At 45.6% G+C, this 26,318-nt stretch overlaps 5 protein-coding genes across 5 annotated transcripts in view; 1 reads left to right on the top strand and 4 right to left on the bottom strand.

Annotated features, from left to right (window-relative positions):
- The window catches only part of tbx19 (T-box transcription factor 19), a 9,407-nt gene extending 9,104 nt beyond the window's left edge, over positions 1–303 (bottom strand). Inside the window, exon 1 of the mRNA XM_030409686.1 lies at positions 253–303. Coding sequence (XP_030265546.1) covers positions 253–303 — 51 coding nt within the window. The remainder of the gene's footprint in view (positions 1–252) is intronic.
- On the bottom strand, positions 7–4,759 carry LOC115576690 (vesicle transport protein SFT2B-like). Its single transcript, XM_030409277.1, has 8 exons — positions 4,523–4,759; positions 2,002–2,091; positions 1,830–1,915; positions 1,442–1,523; positions 1,328–1,363; positions 1,154–1,212; positions 996–1,025; positions 7–847 (listed from the first exon to the last, which is right to left on the bottom strand). Exons 1-8 carry the CDS (start codon positions 4,589–4,591, stop codon positions 811–813), a joined length of 489 nt encoding a protein of 162 aa, XP_030265137.1. The 5' UTR covers positions 4,592–4,759; the 3' UTR covers positions 7–810.
- A 423-nt stretch (positions 4,760–5,182) lies between these two features.
- On the bottom strand, positions 5,183–11,094 carry LOC115576680 (putative RING-H2 finger protein ATL71). The gene is made up of 4 exons (XM_030409268.1): positions 7,579–11,094; positions 6,598–6,822; positions 6,263–6,361; positions 5,183–6,067 (listed from the first exon to the last, which is right to left on the bottom strand). The coding sequence occupies exons 1-4, from the start codon at positions 7,870–7,872 to the stop codon at positions 5,960–5,962; spliced, it is 726 nt and encodes a 241-aa protein (XP_030265128.1). The 5' UTR covers positions 7,873–11,094; the 3' UTR covers positions 5,183–5,959.
- Positions 11,095–12,097: 1,003 nt separating this feature from the next.
- Positions 12,098–18,439, top strand: LOC115576626 (zinc finger protein 436-like). The gene is made up of 12 exons (XM_030409189.1): positions 12,098–12,240; positions 13,381–13,583; positions 13,660–13,728; positions 14,347–14,433; positions 14,512–14,610; positions 15,128–15,251; positions 15,343–15,658; positions 15,739–15,785; positions 15,876–16,000; positions 16,258–16,780; positions 17,152–17,607; positions 17,864–18,439. Exons 1-12 carry the CDS (start codon positions 12,234–12,236, stop codon positions 18,079–18,081), a joined length of 2,274 nt encoding a protein of 757 aa, XP_030265049.1. The 5' UTR covers positions 12,098–12,233; the 3' UTR covers positions 18,082–18,439.
- A 379-nt stretch (positions 18,440–18,818) lies between these two features.
- Positions 18,819–25,030, bottom strand: f2 (coagulation factor II (thrombin)). Its single transcript, XM_030409193.1, has 15 exons — positions 24,827–25,030; positions 23,989–24,069; positions 23,399–23,478; positions 23,252–23,276; positions 23,002–23,067; positions 22,754–22,862; positions 21,942–22,078; positions 21,554–21,847; positions 21,348–21,464; positions 20,220–20,346; positions 19,942–20,109; positions 19,684–19,857; positions 19,408–19,586; positions 19,239–19,309; positions 18,819–19,086 (listed from the first exon to the last, which is right to left on the bottom strand). The coding sequence occupies exons 1-15, from the start codon at positions 24,897–24,899 to the stop codon at positions 18,928–18,930; spliced, it is 1,860 nt and encodes a 619-aa protein (XP_030265053.1). The 5' UTR covers positions 24,900–25,030; the 3' UTR covers positions 18,819–18,927.
- Positions 25,031–26,318: the final 1,288 nt, after the last annotated feature.

The raw sequence follows: 26,318 nt of genomic DNA, 5'->3' as shown, positions 1-26,318 counted from the left end.
CAAATTCTGACTGAAATGTATTAAAATTATTTCGTAATATTAATATTAAGATACAAATATTAAAAAAGTCTTACTAAATATATATACGAAGACATTAAAGGCCCAGAAAACACAGCGAGGACAGGACCGCAGCGGTTCTGGTTCCAGTGAAATATGTCTGGTACTGTCTGTACTGAAACTCTGCCGGACTGAGAAGTGTGTTTTAATTAGTGTTTAACCACCTGGAGATCAGAGTCGTTGTGTTTTCATGACCTCACAATGAGGCAGGTACTCGTCACCGAGGTCGCCATGTTGCACCACCATGTTGCTACAGTAGCCCAGAACGGACAAACCTGGTACGAGTGAGGCTTTTCATGATTATAAATGTAGTGGACGGACGCAGGACATGATCGGGTTGGAAGAAAAAGAAGAGAAGTGAAGTCCGAGCTTTGATATAAAAATACCAATATGTGACGTAAACGGCTTAAAAAAGGCTTTTTTCTTTTCATCTTCAGATTATTTTGGGTAAAAACGTTTAAAGAAAGGCGGGCGTTTGTTCTTGACTCAGGAAACGACCCGAGCAGCTGCTTTAAAATATAAAAGTTAAGAGTCCGTACTTGAAGGTCGGACAGGTGAACACGCTAACAGCTAACAGCTAACAGCTAACAGCGGCTACGACAATACAGAGTGTACAGGTAGTGTTAACTGGTCTCCATGGAAACCAGCAGAAATGTTTAAGGCCTCGATCAGTTCAAGAGTTCCCCAGGAGAAGCTGCTGATTGGACATCAGATACACACCTCGCTGCGTCCTGATTGGTCGGACAGAGACTTTTAGACGCACATTGAGAACAATTTCATGACGGCGTCCCTGAAAGACGAAGAGGTGGGGTTAAAAACTGTCAGACATTTTAGGTTCACAATTGAGAGTGCTCTACGCTAACCAGTTAGCATTAAGAGCTAACTAGTTAGCTCTTTGTGTGTGTGTGTGTGTGTGTGTGTGTGTGTGTGTGTGTTACCTGGCAAAGGGGATGTATGACAGGCCGTACCTGTGATGAAAACAACAATCAGACAGATATTCAATGTATGTGTATGTATGTGTGTGTGTGTGTGTGTGTATGTGTGTGTGCATTTGTGTGTGTGTGTGTGTGTGTGTGTGTGTGTGTTTGTTTTATACCAGGTGAACGCCAGAAACTGAAGGACACAGAACAGCAGAGCGAGGCCGTTATTCTTCCACTGCAGAGACAAACAAAGACGTTAAAACCAAAATCTGACAAAATGGACTTTAAAACGTGTGTGTGTGTGTGTGTGTGTGTGTGTGTGTGTGTGTGTGTGTGTGTGTGTCTCTCACCCAGAAGGCAGCACACAGCGTCAGCACCAGACACACCTGCAGAGGGACACACAGACATGGTCAGACACAGTGTGAGAGTCCTGAGGTGTGATCTGTTACAGGTGTCGCTCTCACCAGCATGATGGCGGTGGCGAGCGCTCGCTCTTTAGCACACATGGTCATCAGCTGCCGACACGGACCAATCAGGAACATGGTGCTGAAATCAGGTTCACACGTTAACGAGGCTGAAGGTGAGCTGAGAGTCATCAGTGACGGCAGGGTGTGATCAGCACTGCCACCACTAGAGGGCCACGTCACATCTAATAAAGCCAAGCAGGAGCTGAACACAGGCCCAGAGGGATGATGGGTAATGTAGTCCCTCACCTCACTACAGGAGGAGCGAGTTGGGGAGGTTTTTAATGACCCTGTTTGACCTGGTTCAGCTCCGCCTGTGTCTGTGTGGTTGGGGACTCATTGGACCAGGTCAGACCTGATTTGGTTCTGGTTTGGTTCTGATTGTTACCTGGCCAGAGCGCAGATGTTTCCCACACTGTAGAGGACAGCGAACACAGCGAGACCGATACCTGGAATCCACAGCATACAGGTACCCTGACACACAGACAGGTGGTTACCATGGAGACAGACAGACAGTTACCATGGATGCAGACAGGCAGGCTGTTACCACGGGAACTCACCAGGATGGAGCAGAAGACGCCCAGAACGAAGCAGATGATGAAGCCCTTCATCCTCGTCCCCCATGCCAGTGTGGACGCCTGATTGGCTCTCTGCAGAGATGACATCATCAGCGTCACGTTAAACATGAACCAGTCGGTTTGTCAGATTAATTCTATGTACGTGTCATAGACTCAGAGTTTTTGATTCATAACTTTGACTATTTATGTCAGAACTCTGGTCTGGAGTCATCTCATCACTGTGAGCAGGCTGAACACAGTCAGCAGGCTGAACACAGTCAACAGGCTGAACACAGTCAGCAGGTTGAACACAGTCAACAGGTTGAAAACAGTCAGCAGGCTGAACACAGTCAACAGGCTGAACACAGTCAGCAGGTTGAACACAGTCAGCAGGCTGAACACAGTCAGCAGGCTGAACACAGTCAGCAGGATTGAACACAGTCCAACAGGTTTGAAAACAGTCACAGGCTGAACACAGTCAACAGGCCTGAACACAGTCAGCAGGTTGAACACAGTCAGCAGGCTGAACACAGTCAACAGGCTGAACACAGTCAGAGGTTGAAAACAGTCAGCAGGCTGAACACAGTCAGCAGGTGAACACAGTCAGCAGGCTGAACACAGTCCAGCAGGATTGAAAACAGTCAGCAGGAACACAGTCAACAGGGAACACAGTCAAACAGGCTGAACACAGTCAACAGGTTGAACACAGTCAGCACGCTGACACAGTCAGCAGGCTGAACACAGTCAGAAGGTGAAAACAGTCAGCAGGCTGAACACAGTCAACAGGCTGAACACAGTCAGCAGGTTGAAAACAGTCAGCAGGCTGAACACAGTCAGCAGGCTGAACACAGTCAGCGGCTGAAAACAGTCAGCAGGCTGAAAACAGTCAAACAGGCTGAACACAGTCAGCAGGTGAAACAGTCAGCAGGCTGAAAACAGTCAGCAGGCTGAAACAGTCAGCAGGCTGAACACAGTCAGCAGGTGAACACATGTCAGCAGGTTGAAAACAGTCAGCAGGCTGAACACAGTCAACAGGCTGAACACAAGTCAGCAGGTTGAAAACAGTCAGCAGGCTTGAAAACAGTCAGCAGGCTGAACACAGTCAACAGGCTGAACACAGTCAACAGGCTGAACACAGTCAGCAGGCTGAACACAGTCAGCAGATTGAACACAGTCAGCAGGCTGAACACAGTCAGCAGGTTGAACACAGTCAGCAGGCTGAACACAGTCAGCAGGTTGAAAACAGTCAGCAGGCTGAACACAGTCAGCAGGCTGAACAGTCAGCAGATTGAAAACAGTCAGCAGGCTGAACACAGTCAGCAGGTTGAACACAGTCAACAGGTTGAAAACAGTCAGCAGGCTGAACACAGTCAGCAGGCTGAACACAGTCAGCAGGTTGAACACAGTCAGCAGGCTGAACACAGTCAACAGGCTGAACACAGTCAGCAGGTTGAAAACAGTCAGCAGGCTGAACACAGTCAGCAGGTTGAACACAGTCAGCAGGCTGAACACAGTCAACAGGCTGAACACAGTCAGCAGGCTGAAACAGTCAGCAGGCTGAACACAGTCAGCAGGCTGAACACAGTCAACAGGCTGAACACAGTCAACAGGTTGAACACAGTCAGCAGGCTGAACACAGTCAGTAGATTGAACACAGTCAGCAGGCTGAACACAGTCAACAGGCTGAACACAGTCAGCAGGTTGAACACAGTCAGCAGGCTGAACACAGTCAACAGGCTGAACACAGTCAACAGGCTGAACACAGTCAGCAGGTTGAAAACAGTCAGCAGGCTGAACACAGTCAACAGGCTGAACACAGTCAACAGGCTGAACACAGTCAACAGGTTGAACACAGTCAGCAGGCTGAACACAGTCAGCAGATTGAACACAGTCAGCAGGCTGAACACAGTCAACAGGCTGAACACAGTCAGCAGGTTGAACACAGTCAGCAGGCTGAACACAGTCAACAGGCTGAACACAGTCAACAGGCTGAACACAGTCAGCAGGTTGAACACAGTCAGCAGGCTGTCAGTGTCTGACTGCTTCAGGCTAAAGTGAATATTGACCCGAGCCGGTTCCCCTCAGGACCCAGGATGTGAACTGAAGCCTGTCAGAACGATGACGACACATAAAGATCAGCATCACGTCAGAATAAGTATATAATATACTTATTTATATATAATATACTCTTTATATATATATAATATATTGTTTATATATATAATATACTAATATTATATACAATAAAGAGTATACAGTGTCAGACTGCTCTCAGACCAGCTGGAAGTAAAAGTAATATTACTGAGGAATACTCTGCAGGACAGTAACTTGTAACGGAGTACTTTACAGTGTTGTGTGAGTACTTTATCCTGCAGAAACTGACGTCATTACTTCCTCCATCAGTGAACATGACGTGTAAAGTTACAGTTTGTGACATCTGCTCGTTTTAAACTGGTGAGCCCGTGAACAGGCGGACAGACAGAAGCTAACATGCTAACAACACCCAGCAGTTAGCGGCCGTTACCTCTAGGATGCCTCCTCCGTCCGGGCTCCCGTCGTCCTGTCCGCTCAGCACCTTCTTTAACTTATCCATCTGCTCCTTGTCCTCCTCCTCGCGGCTCAAACAATACTCGAGGACGTTCCAGAAGCTTCCCAGGTGAAGGTGCTTCAGGTGCAGCGGGTCGCTGGGTGGAGAAGTTACTGGAGAAGTGGAGTCAACACCGCAACAGGTGCAGCACTTCCGCCTGCAGTACCGCCTCCGGCCGCCGCGGGACCAAAGCGAGCAGAGGGGGCGCTGTTTCCTCCAACAGCTGGGAGAGTACTCGAGTACAAGTCTTTAAGTATCTGATGTCAAATGTAATTAAGTATGAAAAGTACAAGTACAACTGAGTGATCAGAGGCAAATATTGTTATTTTTACTCCATTACATCTGACAGCTTTAGTTACTTTTTAGATTACAATTTAGATTTACATCAGTCAGATTTAATAGTGAACACTTTTACTTTAAGTGCGTTTTGCTGGTAATACTTGATACTTTACTCCCTTACTATATATTTTGATTTCACTGAGGTTTTGGATGCAGTATTTGTACTCATAGTGGAGTATTTCCACTGTATTAGTACTTTTACTTTGTACTTATATACATCTCATTGTGTTATTGTTTTCTCAGGAAACACAACACGTCTTCATTCAATCAAACTTTATTCAAAGATCTGAACAACGCAGCTAAAAATGTAAAAACAGTCAAATATCACACACACACACACACAGAGTGAGGTCACTGTGGTTTCATTCATTCACTTCACTCTACCTGCTAAAACACTGTCATGACATCATCACTGCATGTTCATGGTGACATCGTCGTCTCGCTCCATGTCGTCAGGTGTTTGGATGATGTCATGATGTCACAGTCCACTACTGGCAGATTTAGGAAACTTTGGTGATGTCACACTCTATGAATGGATGTTTTATGGGGCCCTGATGATGTCACGGTCTACAAGTGAAAGCTTTAAAAGATTTGATGATGTCATAGTTAACTGCTAAACATTTAAATGGTGTTTGATGATGTCACAGTTAACCACTGGACGTCTCACCAGATGTAGTCCACTGCTTATGATTCGAGACTACCTTGATGATGTCATCGTCCCCTCCTAATGATGATTTCCAGGACTCTGACATCACTGTCCTCTTGAATGAATGATGACATAGTTATCTGCTAAATGATTTGGGGGACTTTGATGATGTCACAGTTGGCTGGTGGGTGGTCCCAAGGACTAAAGTGACATCATCATCCAATACTTAAAAACACTCTGATGATGTCACAGTCCAATCCTGGAGTATTAGGAGACGTTGACGATGTCATCGCCGACTGATGAACGTTTTAATGGACTTTGGTGATGTCATAGTCCTCTCCTCAGGTTTTGGCGAAGGCTGATGATGTCACTGACCCCTCCTGGTTGTGTTAGGGGACTTTGACCCTGGTGGAGTTCCAGTAGGCGGGCTGTGGGATGGACACCTGAACGTGACAGGTGGGACAGGACTGTTTCCTCCACAGCCACTCCTCTATACACTGAAGACAGACAGGAGACCAGAGCTGAGACCTGTGAGTGTGTGTGTGAGTGTGTGTGTGTGTGAGTGTGTGTGAGTGTGTGTGTGTGTGTGTGTGTGTGTGTGTGTGTGGTGTGTGTGTGTGTGTGAGTGTGTGTGTGTGAGTGTGTGTGTGAGTGTGTGAGTGTGTGTGTGTGAGTGTGTGTGAGTGTGTTACCTCTTTGTGGAAGGTGTGTGTGCACTGCAGCTCTCTGGTGCCGCCACTCCCCTGGCTCAGGTCGTTGTGACAGATGAGACACACACTGTAGGCGTCGCTCTGCAGCACAAACACACAAACATCCTCAGAACAACACAAGTACTGACTGAAGTACACATCTGAGGTACTTGTACTCTGACTTAGATTTAGATGGTAAATACTGTACTTTTAACTCCAGTGCATTTGTGCGACTGCTTTAGTTAGTAGTTCAGCTATATGCTAAGCTAACCTTCTGCAATCTGTTGCATAATCCTTTAAAGTTTAAATCATGAATCTGTTTTTGTACGTCTACCCACACACGACATGACGTTGCGTCTCCTGAACGTGCTCCTCTTCTCTGGCGCCGTGGCCTCTGGGATTGGAGGAATCAGGGAGGGTCTTCGCTCGGGGGCGGGGACAGTCGCCTCCTGCGTTGAAGGCAGGAGGCGGCGGGAGGAGGAGCGGCGCAGGAGGACCCTCGCCGTCACCGGAGCCTTGGTGGACGAGTGCAGACGAGACAGCTGCATGGACGACAGAGTGCTCTGGACAGACAGAGAAAGAGACGTTAGCTGCTGTAACTGGTCCTAAAGTTTTCAAAATTCAACACCAGTCACAACATTTTATCTTCCTCTCACTCACTGATCCACTTAAACAAGCAAAAATAAACAAGGCCACGAGTCCAAAAGCCTCATTAGTGGCTTCTCTTTAACACCCAACTGGACCAAAGAGCTCAGAGGCCACTGAGCCGCCCTCGTTAGAGCAGAACGCTCGTTGCTAATGCAGCTAAAAATGGATCCTGAGGAGCTCTGAGGTGAACAGCTAACGAGACGAGTTGCTCCTGGCTGTTGTTCTCCAGCCTCGGGGTTTCTCCGAGCTGATTAAATAAACTGGGACGAACTGATCGAACTGGTCCGGCTGCTGACTGAACAGAAGGAGTTTGCAGTAAATGGATGTGAAGAGGAAGGTGTTAACAACACGTCAGCATTCACTGAACGCCTCAAGATGACTGCTGAGTTAGCCCAACAGTCTCCCTCAATTCAATCAAGCTTAATCCAATATATAAAAAAATTTAAATAATAAATAAACCAATCACAAAAGTGTGACTTCTAGTGTCTGTTGATTGACAAAGCATGAAGTTGTAGATGTGGTACCAGTTTCTGACACTTGATATCAAAATCCAATTCAAAGATAAAACTGTATGAAGTCCTCGTGTCAATGCACGGGTTATTTTAGGCCTCACCAGAGACACTTTGCAACTTGAACTTTGAACTGTGATGTTGAGTTGCTGGTCCTCTTACCGAACATGGCAGCGAGGCCCGGCGGTCGGCCCTCATCCGGACCGGTGGCTCGATGCTGCATCTGCTCTCAGGTCTTCCCACCTCTGACTCTTCACCCACCTCTTCTCCGATTTTCTGCTGCTGTTCGCCTCCTTTGTACCGATGCATCCATGCATTGAAGATCCTCGCATCTTCCTCCTCATCCTCCTCCTCCTCTTCCGCCCCCTCCTCATCTCCCTCCTCCTCTCCTGCTCTCAGAGGGTTCGGGTCGTCTGTGTCCGAAAACACGTCAGCTTCCTCTCCGTCTGGATTCATCGCAAGGATTGTTTATGTTCTTTGAGCTAACAGATTGAGCTAACTATGCTTTAGCAACAAACACACCTGTAGCTTTGTTATCTTACAGTCAAGTCAAACCTGACTTTAGATACAGTCTGACTAAATTAAACCTGACTTGTGATACAGTCGGGCTAAATTAAACCTGACTTGAGATACAGTCTGACTAAATTAAACCTGACTTGTGATACAGTCGGGCTAAATTAAAGCTGACTTGAGATACAGTCGGGCTAAATTAAAGCTGACTTGAGATACAGTCTGACTAAATTAAACCTGACTTGAGATACAGTCGAGCTGAATTAAACCTGACTTGAGATACAGTCGAGCTGAATTAAACCTGACTTGAGATACAGTCGAGCTAAATCAAACCTGACTTGAGATACAGTCGGGCTGAATTAAACCTAACTTGTGATACAGTCGGGCTAAATTAAACCTGACTTGAGATACAGTCGAGCTAAATTAAACCTGACTTGTGATACAGTCGGGCTGAATTAAACCTGACTTGTGAAACAGTCGAGCTAAATTAAACCTGACTTGAGATACAGTCGAGCTGAATTAAACCTAACTTGTGATACAGTCGGGCTAAATTAAACCTGACTTGAGATACAGTCGGGCTGAATTAAACCTAACTTGTGATACAGTCGGGCTAAATTAAACCTGACTTGAGATACAGTCGGGCTGAATTAAACCTAACTTGTGATACAGTCGGGCTAAATTAAACCTGACTTGAGATACAGTCGAGCTAAATCAAACCTGACTTGAGATACAGTCGGGCTGAATTAAACCTAACTTGTGATACAGTCGGGCTAAATTAAACCTGACTTGAGATACAGTCGAGCTGAATTAAACCTGACTTGAGATACAGTCGGGCTGAATTGAACCTGACTCGAGATACAGTCGGGCTAAATTAAACCTGACTTGAGATACAGTCGGGCTAAATTAAACCTGACTTGAGATACAGTCGGGCTAAATTAAACCTGACTTGAGATACAGGCGGGCTGAATTAAACCTGACTTGAGATACAGTCGAGCTGAATTAAACCTGACTCGAGATACAGTCGGGCTAAATCAAACCTGACTTGAGATACAGTCGAGCTGAATTAAACCTGACTCGAGATACAGTCGGGCTAAATCAAACCTGACTTGAGATACAGTCGGGCTGAATTAAACCTGACTCGAGATACAGTCGAGCTAAATTAAACCTGACTTGTGAAACAGTCGGGCTGAATTAAACCTGACTTGAGATACTGTCGAGCTGAATTAAACCTGATTTGTGATACAGTCGAGCTGAATTAAACCTGACTTGAGATACAGTCGAGCTGAATTAAACCTGACTCGAGATACAGTCGGGCTGAATTAAACCTGACTTGAGATACAGTCGAGCTGAATTAAACCTGACTCGAGATACAGTCGGGCTGAATTAAACCTGACTTGAGATACAGTCGAGCTGAATTAAACCTGACTTGTGATACAGTCGGGCTGAATTAAACCTGACTTGTGATACAGTCTGACTAAATTAAACCTGACTTGTGATACAGTCGGGCTGAATTAAACCTGACTTGTGATACAGTCGGGCTGAATTAAACCTGACTTGAGATACAGTCGAGCTGAATTAAACCTGACTTGTGATACAGTCGGGCTGAATTAAACCTGACTTGTGATACAGTCGGGCTAAATTAAACCTGACTTGTGATACAGTCGGGCTGAATTAAACCTGACTTGTGATACAGTCGGGCTGAATTAAACCTGACTTGAGATACAGTCGAGCTGAATTAAACCTGACTCGAGATACAGTCGGGCTGAATTAAACCTGACTTGAGATACAGTCGAGCTGAATTAAACCTGACTTGTGATACAGTCGGGCTGAATTAAACCTGACTTGTGATACAGTCTGACTAAATTAAACCTGACTTGTGATACAGTCGGGCTGAATTAAACCTGACTTGTGATACAGTCGGGCTGAATTAAACCTGACTTGAGATACAGTCGAGCTGAATTAAACCTGACTTGTGATACAGTCGGGCTGAATTAAACCTGACTTGTGATACAGTCGGGCTAAATTAAACCTGACTTGTGATACAGTCTGGCTAAATTAAACTTGACTTGAGATTCAGTCGGGCTGAATTAAACCTGACTTGTGATACAGTCGGGCTGAATTAAACCTGACTTGTGATACAGTCGGGCTGAATTAAACCTGACTAGAGATACAGTCGAGCTGAATTAAACCTGACTCGAGATACAGTCGGGCTGAATTAAACCTGACTTCAGTTGAACTGCAGCCAGGCTAACTTAAAACGAGGCTGAGTTATAGACTAACCCTTGAGTAATTAATAGCCAGGCTTTGTTAGCTAGGCGCTAATTACAACCAGATGTGGTTGGCCAGAGTATGATCTTGCTAAATTACAACAAGGCTGAGGTTTTCAGGGCTAGATTATGCCTTGGGTTTGTCACAGCAATGATAACTTGAAAGATAGGCCAAGATGGAATTTGAAGCTAGGCTAAATTATCGCCAACTAGATTAAACATAGGTGTGTGTAAATTAGCACCACTTCAGCTTAGTGTAGAGTTTAAGTAATTAACAGACAAGTTTTGTTAGCAAAGCTAAGATAATTACAACCAAAAATACTGTGTCTGATTAATACCTAGCTAAAACAAAACAACGCTAACATTTCACAGACAGGATTTATTGAAGCTTGGTTAAATTTAGTTTAAATTTCAATCAGGCTAACTAACAACAAGGCTAAATTTCAACCATCTAAATTTAAGTCAATCAGTCAATTAAAATCAGACTAACAGCTATGTTAAATAAAAACCAGGCTGGGTTAAGTAACATTCAGGCTAAATTTACAGCTAATGCTAAGGCAGCTAGGGTCACAGGCTTAAATCCATTGTATCAGCAGCTAATTGAAGCTAAGTGCAGTTAGCAGTTGGCCGGTAGACCGTTTGAGAGGAGGACGGGAGGAAGGAGAGGCTGAGGAAGCAACAGATCCACAGATCCAGTCCTGACAGCAGATCCAGATCTGCTCCACTCAGATCCAGACTCAAACAAAAAACAACAGCAGTCCAACAAAATGGCCGCCGGTCCTTCCACAGGGCCGCTCTCGCTGCTTCTGTCCGCCGTGTTGGTGGTTTCTCTCGTCTCTTTCTTGCTGTTCGTCTTGTTTGCTTTCTGGGCTGCTGTCAACTGAAGTCTGTAATCCAATTACTGAAGCACAGGAGGAAGGAGGGATTACACCTGGATTATGTGTCAGGTGAGAGGTGAGAGAGGAGCCAATCACTGTCGTTTCATTGGTGATTAACTGATTAACGGTTTCATTGATCCGATAAATCTCATAATGAATGGTGTTGCTCATTTGCAATTTTAAATGACTGATATTTACATGTAAACTTGTCAACTGATGACTATAAATAATTATTAAAATTTGAATTAAATCATCTGTCAATTACATGTGATATTATGTCTCAATCTATAATCTTCTGTTTCAGTGTAGCAGAATATTTTTATGATCCATCCTGTAGAAGAGTCTCAAACTGTTTATAACTCATCAGTCCACATGTACTTTGGTGACGTCATTTTTGGTACAAACAATCTGGTAAGTTTTATATTCACAAATAAATCTGAAATAGAAGATTCTATTTTTATGTTTATAATTATGTAAATGGAAATAAAAACAGAATTACCTTTAAAAAACAATTAGTAATATTAAAAAATAAATATGTGAATGTTTTTTTTAAAACCTTTTCACTTATTTAAATACATAAATTAAAACTTGATTCATTAATATGTTAATTTCCATCATTTAAATGTGTCTGCTGTTGTTCTCAACAACTACAGTCTGTCAGATATCAGTTTGTGTAAATATCACCTGATAATAACACATTTTTGATGAATAAATTGGTCAATAATTAAAATTAAATTACAGAACAGAATTACCAAAATATTTGTGATACTTCAGTTATTTTTATTAAATAAAATGTCCTGCTCAGCATGGTCATAGTCTTTTAAAAAATAAAATAAAAAACATCATCAGAAATGTTCTTCACATTGTTCATATTAAGTTGTTGAAATAAAGAAATAATGTTAATGTGTTGTGATGTCAATAAAGTTAGCTGTAACAGCTGGCAGGAGCAGACGTTTATCTCACCAGTAAACAAACACCTTTACCTGCCCAAGAAACCCAAATAACCTCACTTCACAACCGGAAGTGATCGGTGTGCTTCCGGTGTGAGGGGCGGGGCTGCAGTGAGCTGGACTGTAAACACTGGTTAGCTGTTAGCTCACCAGGCTAACCTGGTTCTAGTGCAGCGTTGTAACGTAAACAAGAGGTGTGCGACAGTAGAAGTATGATGGGTGAGTGTTGATGACGTTTAATAACCAGTTTACTGTTTTTCATCAGAAGTGTTTCATTTGGCGGGCTGATGAAGGAGTAAACGTTAGCCAGCTAGCCAAAGTTGTGTTGTTGATAGTTGGACGGATACGCTCCAGACTCCATGCTAAAACGGACGAATTTAACATTGTTTGACCCACTGAAAGATAGAAAATGTAAAAAGAAATCTCAAAATTGCCATTACGACTCCTCTGTAGTTGAAGTTTAATTCGGCATGTATGCAACATACACAATAGCGAGCATTTTAGTAAAGAAAAGCGTTTCAAGACGAATAAAATGTATTATCCTTTGGTCGTTTAAGCCAACCAGCTAGCCTTCCTGAGCTAGCCTCTGTCTGTAGCTCTCCTCTTAAGCCACACATTGTCTTTATTTTCTATATTGATTTATAAAATGTCTTCATTCATCATCATCTCACATACTGAAATAATGAACTAATATGAGGCGCACTGAATGTTGCTATGGAAACTGCTGACACTGTAAAAAGCGTCAAAAAAGAATAAAGATCCATATCCTGTGTTAGACTTTGATGACGAAGTGTAGAGAATGCTGTCTGTATTAAGGAGACGTGAACAAATCCGGTTTAAGTCAGTTGTACTATGTCGATAATCACCAAATCCTTAAATCTATTATTTTTTTAATGGAGTTCTGCTGGGAATGGAAGCAAGCCAAACTCCATGCTGAAATCTGCCAATCCTGACTTCTGTGGTCAGATCAGAAGCAGTAACAGCTTAGTTTATCGAAACGTCACTTTTAGACACAAACACTTTACTGATGGTAATATTAGGATTACTATGTTTACCTGCTTGAGGGGTTGGTGGTACTGACATGCATAAATGAGCCATGATTGAAGTAATACCTCTGTCATCACTGTTTGAAATCCTGTGTGATAAAGTTTTACTCCATCGCTGACAAGCAAAGATTTCTTTTATGGAGTTTTGCCAAACTCCACTTAGAAATCTTCTGATTCTGACTTTCTGTGATCAGATCTGATGAAGTAACAGTTTCACCTGTACATTGTGTGTTTTTATTAATAACATTTAGAGATATTTTTGAGACATCAGCCGCCATCTTTCATGTTATCATGTCCTCCTCTCCCTCCTCAGCCTCCACTCCCCCCCTGTCCTCCCTGCGCCTCCTCGTGCCTCCTCTCCGCCTGCTGACAGCAGCCATGTGGCAGGTCGCACACCAACAGTGTGTGAAGCATTATGGGATGTTGGAGGACTTTGTTTCCCTGGTAACCGAGGCCGTCCCAGAGCTGCTGACGGACAGGCAGAGGAGTCTGCTGCTGCTGGCGCTCAGAGCCAAGGTGACTGACGATGACTCATGACCCCGACGATGATGTAGTGTAACTAAGTACATTTACTCAAGTACTCTTGCTTCAGGTGACCCTCTGTGACCCTGAAGCCGTCCACACCCGGCTGGACAAAATCCACTCCATCTCCGAGGCAGCGGTGAGACTCGGACTGCGTCTGTAACCTCCTCCTCTTCACTGTTCAACCTTTATTTAAACTCCAGAGATCACAAACAACCACAAAGAGAAATACTGGCAAAGAACAGACAGTCCAACAGCTCATTAAAAGTCATTTGAGAATGTCTGTCTTACATCGAAGGTTTGATAAAACTAAAAACCTGGAATGTCAAATAAAATACAGTTACATTAAAGCCCCAAAATGTAGCAATTCTGCCAAATGACAGAAATGTAAAAAAAAAAAAAGTAAGTTAAACCCGTATGCACCAAACTCCATGCAAAAAACTGTTGATTTTAATATTGTTTGACCTAGTAAAGGTAAATGTACACTAGAAAATCTTGTAATTGTTATCATGAGTCAGTTGTAGTTGCAGTTTCATTCAGCGCATATGTAACTCACCTAACAGTGACACGTAAAAGCCCCCAAACTTTGAAATTTTGCCAGATAACTTATCAGAAATGAAAGGAAATGTAAAATTAAATAAGTTGAACCGAAACACTCCAGGCTCCATTTACAAAACTGTCAATCTTACTTTGACTTAGTTGAAGGCAAAGGCTGTATTTTCTGTTCAGCTCGACTGTTTGTGTGTTCTGTCGGCAGGCTGATGACGGGCTGGATGACTGTTGTTCTGCCCTGTTGACTCTGACTGATACAGAGAGTCCAGCTGACAGACAGCGCCTCCTGCAGGTCAGTGCTGCCTCTGCATGATTACAGCAGCACAGAGTCTCTGTTTGGTGCTAACAGTCCTGTTCATGTTTGTTTCAGGAGGTTTTCAACCAGAGTTTCGACTCTGCCCTCCAGTCTCTCGTATCTGACTTCCTGTCCAGGATCGAGCAGCTGTTCCGTGTGCCCGACTTCAAACAGGTCCTCAGTGACATGTTTCAGCTGTAGGATGTCTGGTGTAGTGTTACGATTAACGGTTAAGCGTGTTAGCATGCTAACAGTAGCTTATTATCAGTAAACTCAAAGCACAGCAGAGGCTGGTGTGAATGTTATTAGTTCCCTCCTCTTGAAGTCCATGTTTCTTGAAAGGAGTTTGGTCAGTTGTGTGAAATAAGGTGTGTGGTTAACACAAACTCAAAAGATTTACATGTTTTGTGCTGCGACATAAAATACATCAGTAAATACCCCACATGTGAATTATGAAGTGTTAGCGTGTCTTAAAACGGGTCGTCAAAGCGCAATGCTGAGCTACACTTTGAGGGTTGCTAACAGGTAATATGATGTTACCTTTAAAAATATGCAGAGTTAGCTGTTAGCACGTCCTGTTAGCAGTGTTCTCATGGACGTACAGACAAGAAGAAGAAAACTTCTAAACGTGATGTTTCTCAATGGAGTTCTGCACATAAGTCAACTGAATTTAACGTGAAGTGTGTCTCAGGTGTCTTCCTGGCTCGATGCTGCCCCTGGTGGTGTGGAGGACTGTCTGCAGGAGGCGGACAGGGAGGATCTGAGGGAGCTGCTGACCAATCAGAGCTGTCTGCTGGGACGGGCATCCACCATGGGTACGAAATCGCAGAAAGCTTCGTCAAATACAAGCACATTGTGTTGTTGTTGTTGTTGTTAATCGATTACCTCACTCGTGTTTTTCCTCAGTGGGTCCTGACACAGAGAAGATCCTCCTCTCAGCCTGGTCCCACCCCCTCCTCAACAAACCGACCAATCCTGACCCTCCTCCCGTCGACACAGAGGTCCAGTCAGACCCGCTTTCGGCCGTGGGCGATGCCATCCAGCTGGACGTGGAGCTGGTGAAGGTGGAGGTGGTGGTGATGGCGGAGGACGAGCAGGAGCAGGTGGAGGAAACTATGATTGGTGAGACCATGTCGGCGGAGGAGCAGGAGGCGTCCAATCAGAGCTCAGAGGAGGCCGGAGATGAATGTATCACATCGCCTGTGAATCCAGAGGTGGACAGGTGAGTCCTCCTGATTGGCTCAGATTTCAGCTGTGTCCCGCCTCCTTTGATCAATCCGCAATCACCTTCTGTCCTGTCAGGTTGAAGGACTCACCTGGAAACTTTGTCGACCAATCAGAAGACACAGGTAACAGACACACACACACACACACACACAACACAGAGATCAAGTAAACCACATGCTGAACGTCTTTTCTGACTCCGCCTCTCTTCACAGTCGACCAATCAGAACAGTCCTGCTCTGAGGTCACGGCCAATGCTCTGTACAGTATTTCCCATAATTCTCAGCGGGTGGCTCACAAGTGTCCTCAGTGTGGCAAATGTTTCATCTACCGCTCTCAGGTCAGTGCTGGGAAGTAACTCAGTACATTTACTCAAGTACTGTACAATTTTTGAGGTACTTGTACTGTAGTTTTATACTTGACATAAATACATCAATGAGTATCATCCAATATGACGTTTGTACTTTTGCTTCCTCGTGTTTTCCTGAACATCATGTAGAAAGGTGTTCTACCTGCTCTGGAATGTCAGAGTTTGAGTACTTGTAACTTGTAACCGAGTATTTTCATGAGTTCTTGTTCCACCGCTGCTGTCCTCAGGTGATCCGTCACCTGCGTACCAACAAGTCCTGTGGCTCTGCCTTAACGGCAACCGGAGCTATGAATCTGCAGATCCTGCCAGGTGACCCCGAGGAAGAGCCCCGTCCCCCGGAGCCACCCGTCCCAGGACCCCGCCCCCTCAAGACCCACACCTGTTTCCAGTGCAACGCCACCTTCAGAACCAAAGCCGAGCTGCTGTCGCACCAGCGCAGCCACCGCGCCCGCCCTGTCTACCAGTGCAGCCAGTGCGACAAGGAGTTCCGCCACCTGTCCAGCCTGTCCAATCACAAGCAGACCCACATGGACAAAGGAGGCTTCATCTGCAGCAGGTGTGATAAGGTGTTCGAGTCGGCCAAGGAGAGAGACGCCCACCGGCTGCAGCACCGGCTGCCGGACCTCACGTGCACAGTGTGCGATCAGACGTTCAGTTCTCAGACGCAGCTGCTGCGACACCTGCAGTCACACTCTGTGGAGGGGGCGGAGCCATGCTACAACTGCCGCTTCTGTGACCAGACCTTCTCAGGTAACGACCGACAGGTGGAAGTAACACTGAGTCTGTTTCCATCATTCAGTCCAGACTCAGATGACATGTGACTGCGGGTGTTTATTCTTCCAGGTTTGGCTCTTCAGTTAACTGGGGGTGTAAATAACATCTTTTAAAATCCATACATCTTGTCTGGTGTTATCCAGACAAGATGCTGATCTGAAAAGATTTTCTTTACACCCTTTTTTAAGCTCAAACTTCTCTGTAGCTGCGGAGCTAAAAGTGTTAGCGTGCATCCCGTCTGAAGTGGGAGCACGGCGGCCTGAATAACGGCTTTAGGGATTTTCAGATGTTTTTTGGGTCTCACCAGACCTCATTAATAAATTGTGGTATTGATCCGTGTTCTCCAGGAGTGACCCAGCTTCGTATCCACCAGCGCACACACACCTTCCGCTCGTACCAGTGTGACCAGTGCAACAAGACGTACGGCTCTCTGACCGGCCTCCACTCGCACCGGGCGAGCCACAGCAGCGAGAGCCGCTTCCTGTGTCCGCAGTGCGGCAAACGCTTCAAGACACGCGACGGCCTGGAGGGCCACCTGAGGACGCACACCGGCGAGCGGCCCTACCGCTGCCCCTACTGCCCCAAAGACTTCACCGCGCTCGCCGGCCTCAACGTGCATGTGCGGCGGCACACCGGGGAGCGCCCGTACGTGTGCACGGTGTGCGGTAAGGGCTGGCCGTCTGGAGGAGACCTGCAGAAACACATGAGGACTCACACAGGTGAACGTCCGTACGTCTGTCAGGACTGTGGGAAGGCCTTCTCCATCTCCTGTCACCTGACCGAACACCGGAGGATACACACAGGTGAGAGATTTCCTCAAAAGAAACGTGATGATGGAATATATTGGCTCTGCTCATCATCGTGAACGATAAACACATTTTGTGACCCGACGGATTGTTTGTTTGTTGAAACCTTCCTGTTGTTTTCTGGGATTATTTGTAGTTTCCAGGATGTGAATGTGTGAACTGATGTGTGTGTGTCTGTGTGTGTGTGTGTGTGTGTGTGTGTGTGTGTGTGTGTGTGTGTGTGTGTGTGTGTGGGGTCTGTGTTTGTGTCCAGGAGAGAAGCCCTTCTCGTGTCCAGAATGTGGAAAATGTTTGAGGAGGAAGTTCGATCTGAAGAAACACATGTTGTCTCACAGCAGCGTTCGTCCGTACGCCTGCGTTTACTGTCCCAAGAGCTACACCCGCAAAACTCACCTGAACAGACACCTGCTGACACACAGGACTGCTGACAGCCAGGTGGTGGTGGAGTCCGCCGCCGACGCCACAGACTGACCCCACAGAGATAAGATGACTGTGACCACAGGGTTTGACTCTGTTGGATCGACGTCCATATTTGTTAACACTATTTACATGTGAAAATCTGATGATTCACGTGACAGAAATGAGCTGTGATTTAATGATGTCATCGATGATGTCATGTATGTGTCATCGTGCATGTGTTTACTGCTTCATAAACAAACAGACGTAAAGATATCTGTTATTTCTTGTGTTTGTCGATGAAATCAGAACCACTACCAGACGGTGATGTGTGAAAAACTGAGCGTCCAATGGGAGACTTGTGTTTGTGTTGCCATGGAGATTTTGTATCTGTGCTTTATATATATAAAAGCTGTCGTGTTTAATATTCTGACTTGGTTTATACTTTATTTAAACCCACTGTGGCCTCGCCAGTTGGTCTGGACTTCAGGTTTGGCGTTACAGCTGTCGCCATGTTGTTTTGAACCGGAAGTGACCATATTTGGACGAGAGGGCGGAGCCAGAGAGGACACACTAAATTTCCCCTTTTCTTGATCAATGCAAACCAAGTGCTGGTTCTGGTGCTGGTTCAGAGCAGCACCAATACTTTACTGGTCTAGAACCAAGAACCGCTTATGGGGGCGGAGTTATCATGACCCAGGACCAAGTAAACTGGTTTTAAAGGTTCACAAGAACCAACTCTGAACCAGCACCGGCCCCGGCCCAGAACCAGCACTTGGTTGGTTTCAGAAAGAATGCAGGTTTGTTTAAACTCAATGATCACAGCAGGTTTTATTCATCACACACAATGAAACAGCTTGTCAGGAAGTGAACAAACTTTATTAGCAACATCTTGTTTGACACGCAGAACAGGAAGTGTGTCTAGTCGTCGCCATCGTTGCTTCCTGACTTCGTGATAACTTTCCTCATCCACCTCGCCATCCTGAACACGTGAGTGTAGAAGCCGTACTTTCCGTCCCGGTCGCAGCCTTCACCCCACGACACGATGCCCATCTGATACCAGCGTTCCTCTGCTGGGTACTGAACACACAACATCCACAACATGAGTAATGAAGAAGTTCTTCTTAAAGAATTCACAGCTTTTCTGGGCACAACCGACATTAATGGACCGCTGGATCCGGTCATTAAACCAGTTATTAAATGTGTGTTTACTGACAGATCATGATTCTGACCTTCATCACAAACGGTCCACCGCTGTCTCCCTCGCAGGCGTCTCCACGTTTGGCATCTTCTGGTTTATAACCTGTGACAAACACAGTTTGTTGACTCATTACAAGAGTTCACAGTCGTGCTCAGAATGAAAGTTCTGGTGTGGTCTGGTTCACTTGTTTTCTCTCTTACCAGCACAGAACATGTTGTCTGTGATCCTGACTGATGTGGAGGTGCGGCAGATCTGCTCATCCACGATTGGTAGATGGATTTGCTGGAGGACTGCAGGTAAATTTCTTGCTGCTGGGTTCCAGGTCTCCTTCAGGTTCCCCCAGCCGGTCACTCGACCCTTAAAGCCTTCTGTCAGCATGCTGTGGGGGAAACACTTCTTCAGACGACTTACAGAGCACATTCAGACACTACAAGGTTTATCAACAGCTGACTCAAAGGTGTTTGTGTTGGTCTTACGTCCTGGCAACCTTCTTGCTGGGCAGGCAGACGGGATAGATCTCATCTGTGAATGTGACCGGCCGTCTCATGTGCAGCAGAGCGATGTCCCGGTTCAGATTTTCCTTCCAGTTGTACTTTGGGTGGACGATGATTTCATCAATTGCGACGATCTTCTCGGTGTCACGCTCAAACCTGGACAGTGTCGTCAATATTCTCATCAGTCTTGCTCTAAGAAATGACTTTAGTCTGTTCATACATGCAGTCAGGAAGTCTTACTTGGCCCTCATGTGTTTTCCCAGGCGGACCAGGATGTCGTCTTTGGTAAAGTTCTTGTTCCAGGGTGGGTAGAGGATGCAGTGAGCTGCAGTGAGGATCCATTGATCACTGATCAGACTGGCTCCACACAGCAGCTCCTGAGGGGAGCGCTTGTAGAGCATCACCTGCCTGCAAACACCAACAACTTCACTTCATACAGCAACATCATGTCATCCCACTGACCGTCTTGTTTGTATGATGTTACCATGGTTACAGCTTATTGTTTTCTTTGTGGTTACCATGGTGCAGAGGCCACCTCAGCGTCGTCGCCCCCGACGATGCGACTTTCTCTGTATGACGCCAGCAGTTCATCCTCCTTCTTGTCCTTTATGGCTTTCTGTTCAAACAAGGGCCGTTTTCCACAATCTGTGACACAACCAGACGGTAAATGAGTCGATAAACGAGTTGATACACCTGACGATAAACGAGTCGATACACCTGACGATAAACAGGTCGACACACCTGACGATAAACGAGTCGATATACCTGACGATAAACGAGTTGATATACCTGACGATAAACAGGTCGATACACCTGACGATAAACGAGTCGATACACCTGACGATAAACAGGTCGACACACCTGACAATAAACAGGTCGATACACCTGACGATAAACAGGTCGACACACCTGACAATAAACAGGTCGACACACCTGACGATAAACAGGTCGATACACCTGACGATAAACGAGTTGATATACCTGACGATAAACAGGTCGATATACCTGACGATAAACGAGTTGATATACCTGACGATAAACGAGTTGATATACCTGACGATAAACAGGTTGAAACACCTGACGATAAACGAGTTGATACACCTGACGATAAACGAGTCGATACACCCGACGATAAACGAGTCGATACACCCGACGATAAACGAGTCGATACACCCGACGATAAACGAGTCGATACACCCGACGATAAACGAGTCGATACACCCGACGATAAACGAGTCGATACACCCGACGATAAACGAGTCGATACACCCGACGATAAACAGGTCGATACACTTGGCGATAAACAGGTCGAAACACCTGACGATAAATGAGTCGACACACCCGACGATAAACGAGTCGATACACTTGGCGATAAACAGGTCGAAACACCTGACGATAAATGAGTCGACACACCCGACGATAAACGAGTCGATACACCCGACGATAAACGAGTCGATACACCTGACGATAAACGAGTCGATACACCCGACGATAAACGAGTCGATACACCTGACGATAAACGAGTCGATACACCCGACGATAAACGAGTCGACACACCCGACGATAAACGAGTCGACACACCTGGCGATAAACGAGTTGATACACCAGATGGAGTTGGATCACCTGTTTAAGGACGAGTTACTCACTGGCCTCTCCTTGTCCAAATGAGCGAGGACTGAAAAACAGCTTCTTGGCCGGCCCCAGGACGGAGCGCTCCGTGCCCTCATTCTCTGTGGTCAACGAATCCTCAACCAAGGAGTCCTCTGAGAGACAGACAGGTGGAGAGAGACAGACAGGTTCAGACAGACAGGTGAAGAGAGGGACAGGTGGAGTACTTGTCCTGTATACTTACCACATAGATGGAGGTCACAGTAGTCTACAGTCACGTTTCCGTTAACCCTCACGTAGCACCAGGGCCCTTCGGGGTCGTTGTCAGGGTTACGGCACTTGTTGCCGGGCAGGCCGACCTCAGGGATGAACTCTTTGTCTTGACTGAGGGCCTTTGCTTCAGGTGATGACCACAGCAGACAGGTGTGACCTCCCAGTGTCACAGCCAGGTCACCAACGTAGTCTATACCGTAGTTTGGTAAACACTCGCCAGTTCTGACTGGTTCCGGGGCCACAGTGGTCGGGACGAAAGGCTCACCTGAGAAAGTGGGCGGGGTTTGTACATATATTTACAGTATGTAGTGTAGCTGCAGTCCTTTAGTATGAAGTTAGCAGTGCTCACAGATACTCACCACATTTGGGGACTCTGCATTTCTGCTTCACTATCACTGGGTTTTTGGTGTAACACCAGGGTCCGTCTGCCTGGTTGTCAGGGTTACGACAGAAGTTCTCGTGTAGGATGCTGTCTGGTTCTGACGCGTTAAACTCCCTGCAGACAGACAGACAGGTGAGGAGACCGACAGGTGAGCAGGCAGGTGAGCAGACAGGTGAGCAGGCAGGTGAGCAGACAGGTGAGGAGACAGGTGAGCAGACAGGTGAGGAGACAGGTGAGCAGACAGGTGAGGAGACAGGTGAGGAGACAGGTGAGGAGACAGGTGAGCAGGCAGGTGAGCAGGCAGGATGAAGAGACAGGTAAGCAGACAGGTGAGCAGACAGGTGAGCAGACAGGTGAGCAGACAGGTGAGCAGGCAGGTGAGGAGACAGGTGAGGAGACAGGTGAGCAGGCAGGATGAAGAGACAGGTGAGCAGACAGGTGAGCAGACAGGTGAGCAGGCAGGTGAGCAGACAGGTGAGCAGGCAGGATGAAGAGGCAGGTGAGCAGACAGGTGAGGAGACAGGTGAGGGAGACAGGTGAGCAGGCAGGTGAGCAGGCAGGATGAAGAGACAGGTAAGCAGACAGGTAAGCAGACAGGTGAGCAGGCAGGTGAGGAGACAGGTGAGGAGACAGGTGAGCAGGCAGGATGAAGAGGCAGGTGAGGTGACAGGTGAGCAGACAATTATTATGTTAGATTATTGTTTGTTATGTTTTTTGTGTGTTCACCATATTGACTCGAGCTAGTTTAGTTAGTTACTTTGTTTGTTTGTTTATTTTTTCGTTAGTTACCTTATTATGGGATGTGGGAAGCTGCTGCTCCAGTGTTGACACTGGATGCCTGATTCTGTGATGTTGACGTTTCCTGCATAGCTGACTCCTGTACCAGAAATACACTGACCTGAACACACACACACACACACACACACACACACACACACAGACACACACACACACACACACACACACACACTCTCTGTGTCAGTGTACATGTGTATTATATAGGATGAACTTCTTCACATTGTTTTGTTGATGTTTACCTTCTACACACTGTCTGACCATGTCGATGTTATCTTGAGTTCTTGTCAGCTGAGTTCCTTTACAGTCTGAGAGACAGACAGAAAGACAGACAGACAGACAGGACGTTAGATGTTTGTGTACTCAGGGTTGTGTGTGTGTGTTTGTGTGTTTGTGTGTGTGGACTTTGTTCATGTTTGCAGTGCAGCAAACATCTGATCGAACTTGACTTCACAGAAACAAGAAGACTGAGCCTGGTCCGTCTCGACTTACCCAGGTATTTGCCCCAGAAGGTTTCCTGTCAGGAGGAGAGACGGAGGGGTTCTGGTCAGCAGTACTTTTACTTTTACTACTGCAGTAACTTTTACTTTTTATTATCAACAGTAGAGTGAATGAAATCAGAACAAAGTGGAGTCGTACTGTTTTGTCCGTCTGTTCAAACACCTCTCTGGCTTCTTCATGGTCACAGATTTCCTCCACACACTCTCGCTCCAGGTTCCCTTCACATTAATTATAACAATACAAATGAATTAAACACATTTATACACTGTAATAAAGTGGCTCCTTAAAGGTCCAGCAGTGGAAGAAGCACTTAGTTATTTGGGGAAATACTCGTCAGTACTCTTTATGCAGATGAGACCTCATGAATTCACATACAACTAGCTAGATGTCAGTTACATTAATTTTTAATTAATGTTGTTTTAAAAATGAAAACCTACAAAGTAACTTAAGCCTTGAAACAAATTTTGCGAAATAAAAAACATATTTACCCCTAAAACATGTGAAATACCAAAGGAAAGTACAAGAACCTCAAATATTGACTTAAAGTTCAGTATTTTAGTAAAACTGTCACCTGATATGTTGAAAGTGACTCGAGATTCAAAAAATCATTGTTTTGTCGGCTTGATAAAAAAAAAACCAAGTAAATACAAACACAGACTTTTTGTCAGGCCAACACAAAGTACAAATAACACAACACTGAGTGAAGAGGAGCGACAGAGGCGAGTCACCTGGTTTCACCTCCTCAAACAGCTGATTGGCTCGACGGCTCCTGACCAGCACCTGCGCGGCCACGTGGCTGTTGAGGAAAACTGCAGACAGAAACGTTTTCAAGGTGTTTCTATTATTTTGTCCAAGTCAATGAAGGCTGACTGAATGTTAGAACCACCGCTCTGATTATTTTTAACAACAACTGAACATTGAAACCATCATGAAGGAAGAATTCATGTTTGAGTACATACAGATACTAAGTAACGGCAGTCATATTGCTATTTAAAAGTACCCTATTACTGTACAAGTAAAAGTCCTGCATGCAGAAAGTAAATATCATCAGCCATGTGATGTTAAAGCATGTATGTATAAAATACTTACAATCTATAGTGGAGTAAAAATACAATATTTAGCTCAGAATGTAATGGAGTGGATAATTAAGTAGCAGGAAATTAAAATACTCCAGTGAAGTACAAGTACCTCTAAGATTTACCAGAGTAAATGTACTTAGTTACATCCCATCTGTGGTTTTAAGGTTTATTTTGACGATTTTAGAAAGGTTGCAGTAACATTGATGCACAAAGTTCAACACATTTACCAACAAACACTGTAAATATTTCTACATCTTTAACTTCTTCTGACTGATTTAATTTGATTCTGTGTACAGTAGCTGTAAAATACTTTGAGCTGCGTGTATTTGTACACAAAGTATCATTTCAAAGTACGTTACTAACACTTTATACGACCAATCACGACTGTCGTCCAACTCTTTACTGGTAGGAACTACTTTTAGAGTTCTTCTAACACGACGACACTAGTAAAACAAAACAAAACAAACATGTAGTCAGGTGGAGGTACCATTTTGTGCCAGGCAGCCGTGCAGCAGAAACAGCAGAAGAACAGAAGCCGGTTTTAATAATCGTTCCACCATGATCCAGACCTCCAAGCAGATCCTCAGAACCAGATCCAGCAGAGCCTCTCTTCAGTCTGCCTCAGTCTGGGTCTCTTTGTCTGTTCAGGGGATTATTGACCAAAGGGTCAAAGTATGAGTCGGCCTGATGAGTCGGACATGTTTAATGTGAGTCCTCCACATGTTTACTTTGACTAAACCAACAGACTGCAGCTTTCTGATGTAGGACAAGTACACAACATTTACTGCTCCTGTGTACTCTGATCAGACGTAACATTTACAGGACAGCAGGTGAATAACACTGAACGTCTCTTTACAATGCAATATTCTGCTGGGAAAACTTGAGTCCTGCCTTTCTTGTGGATGTTCTTTGACCTGCACCACCCACCCAAACGATGTTGCAGTCCAAATACACCCCCTCATGACCGAAGGCATTATCTGATGACAGTGGTCCTCCCAGCAGGATTATGTGTATGACACCGCTACGTGTCAAAGGCCTCAAGGCATCGACCTGGCCTCCAAATTCGTCAGAACTCAATTCTCTGATTTGTCGGGTATGGTATAGGACCTCTAGAGATGACCTGTTGTGTCTGGCACCACTGGATCAAAGACTGGAAAGATAAAAGACCTGGTTTCTGATTTCCCCAGATCTTAATCTGATCAAGCATCATGGGAGTCCCCATTCCCACTTGGCTTTGACCCACCAAGGCATGGATTCAGGATCTATGGGGTGTCCTTTGGTGTCTGACACCAGGGCTTTGGCGGCAGATCCATGGAGTCCAGTGGGTTGTAAGGTTGGGCAAAAGACTTTTAGAGCCAAGGCCTTGACCTGGCCTCTGAATTCCCCTGATCCCAATCCGATGGATCCATTCACAAGGCGTGCGGGAACAAGTCCTGTCCATTAAGGGACTATCTTGGGTTGGACTTGGCTCTGGCCTGTCTAGGCGGAGGTGTTCTGTGGTGTTTGGCACTGGGCTGTAGGATCCTTGAGTACTGTAGGTTGTGAGGTGGTACCAGAGACATAGAGCCAAAGTTTTGATCTGGCCTCTGAATTTCCCAAATCCTGATGTGATCGAGCATCTGTTGATGAGCTAGAACAAATCTAATCCATGGAGGCCAGACATTTCAACCTATGGGACTCAAGGATCCACAGACAATGTCCTGATGCCAAACACCACTGATCGATGGTGGGCCTCAGTGGATCGGATCTGTTCCGGCATGACCCATGGATGCTGATTGGGATGTGGGGAATTCAAAGCCCAGGTTGATGCCTTAACACCTCAGGTCTTTGGCTCCACCTCACAAGATGTAAGTTCGTACCCTGATGGGTCAGAACCAACTCCAGACATGGGGGACCTCCAGTGTTCAGACTTGTTCTGGCATGTCCCATGGATATCTGATCGGGTCTCGATCTGGGGAATGTGGCTTCTCCTTCCTGGT

This window comes from Sparus aurata, chromosome 24 (genome assembly GCF_900880675.1).
Source record: "Sparus aurata chromosome 24, fSpaAur1.1, whole genome shotgun sequence".
In the NCBI taxonomy this organism is placed as follows: Eukaryota; Metazoa; Chordata; class Actinopteri; order Spariformes; family Sparidae; genus Sparus; species Sparus aurata.
The sequence above is the reverse complement of the archived record's forward strand: the minus strand, read 5'-3'. Positions and strand labels throughout refer to the sequence as shown.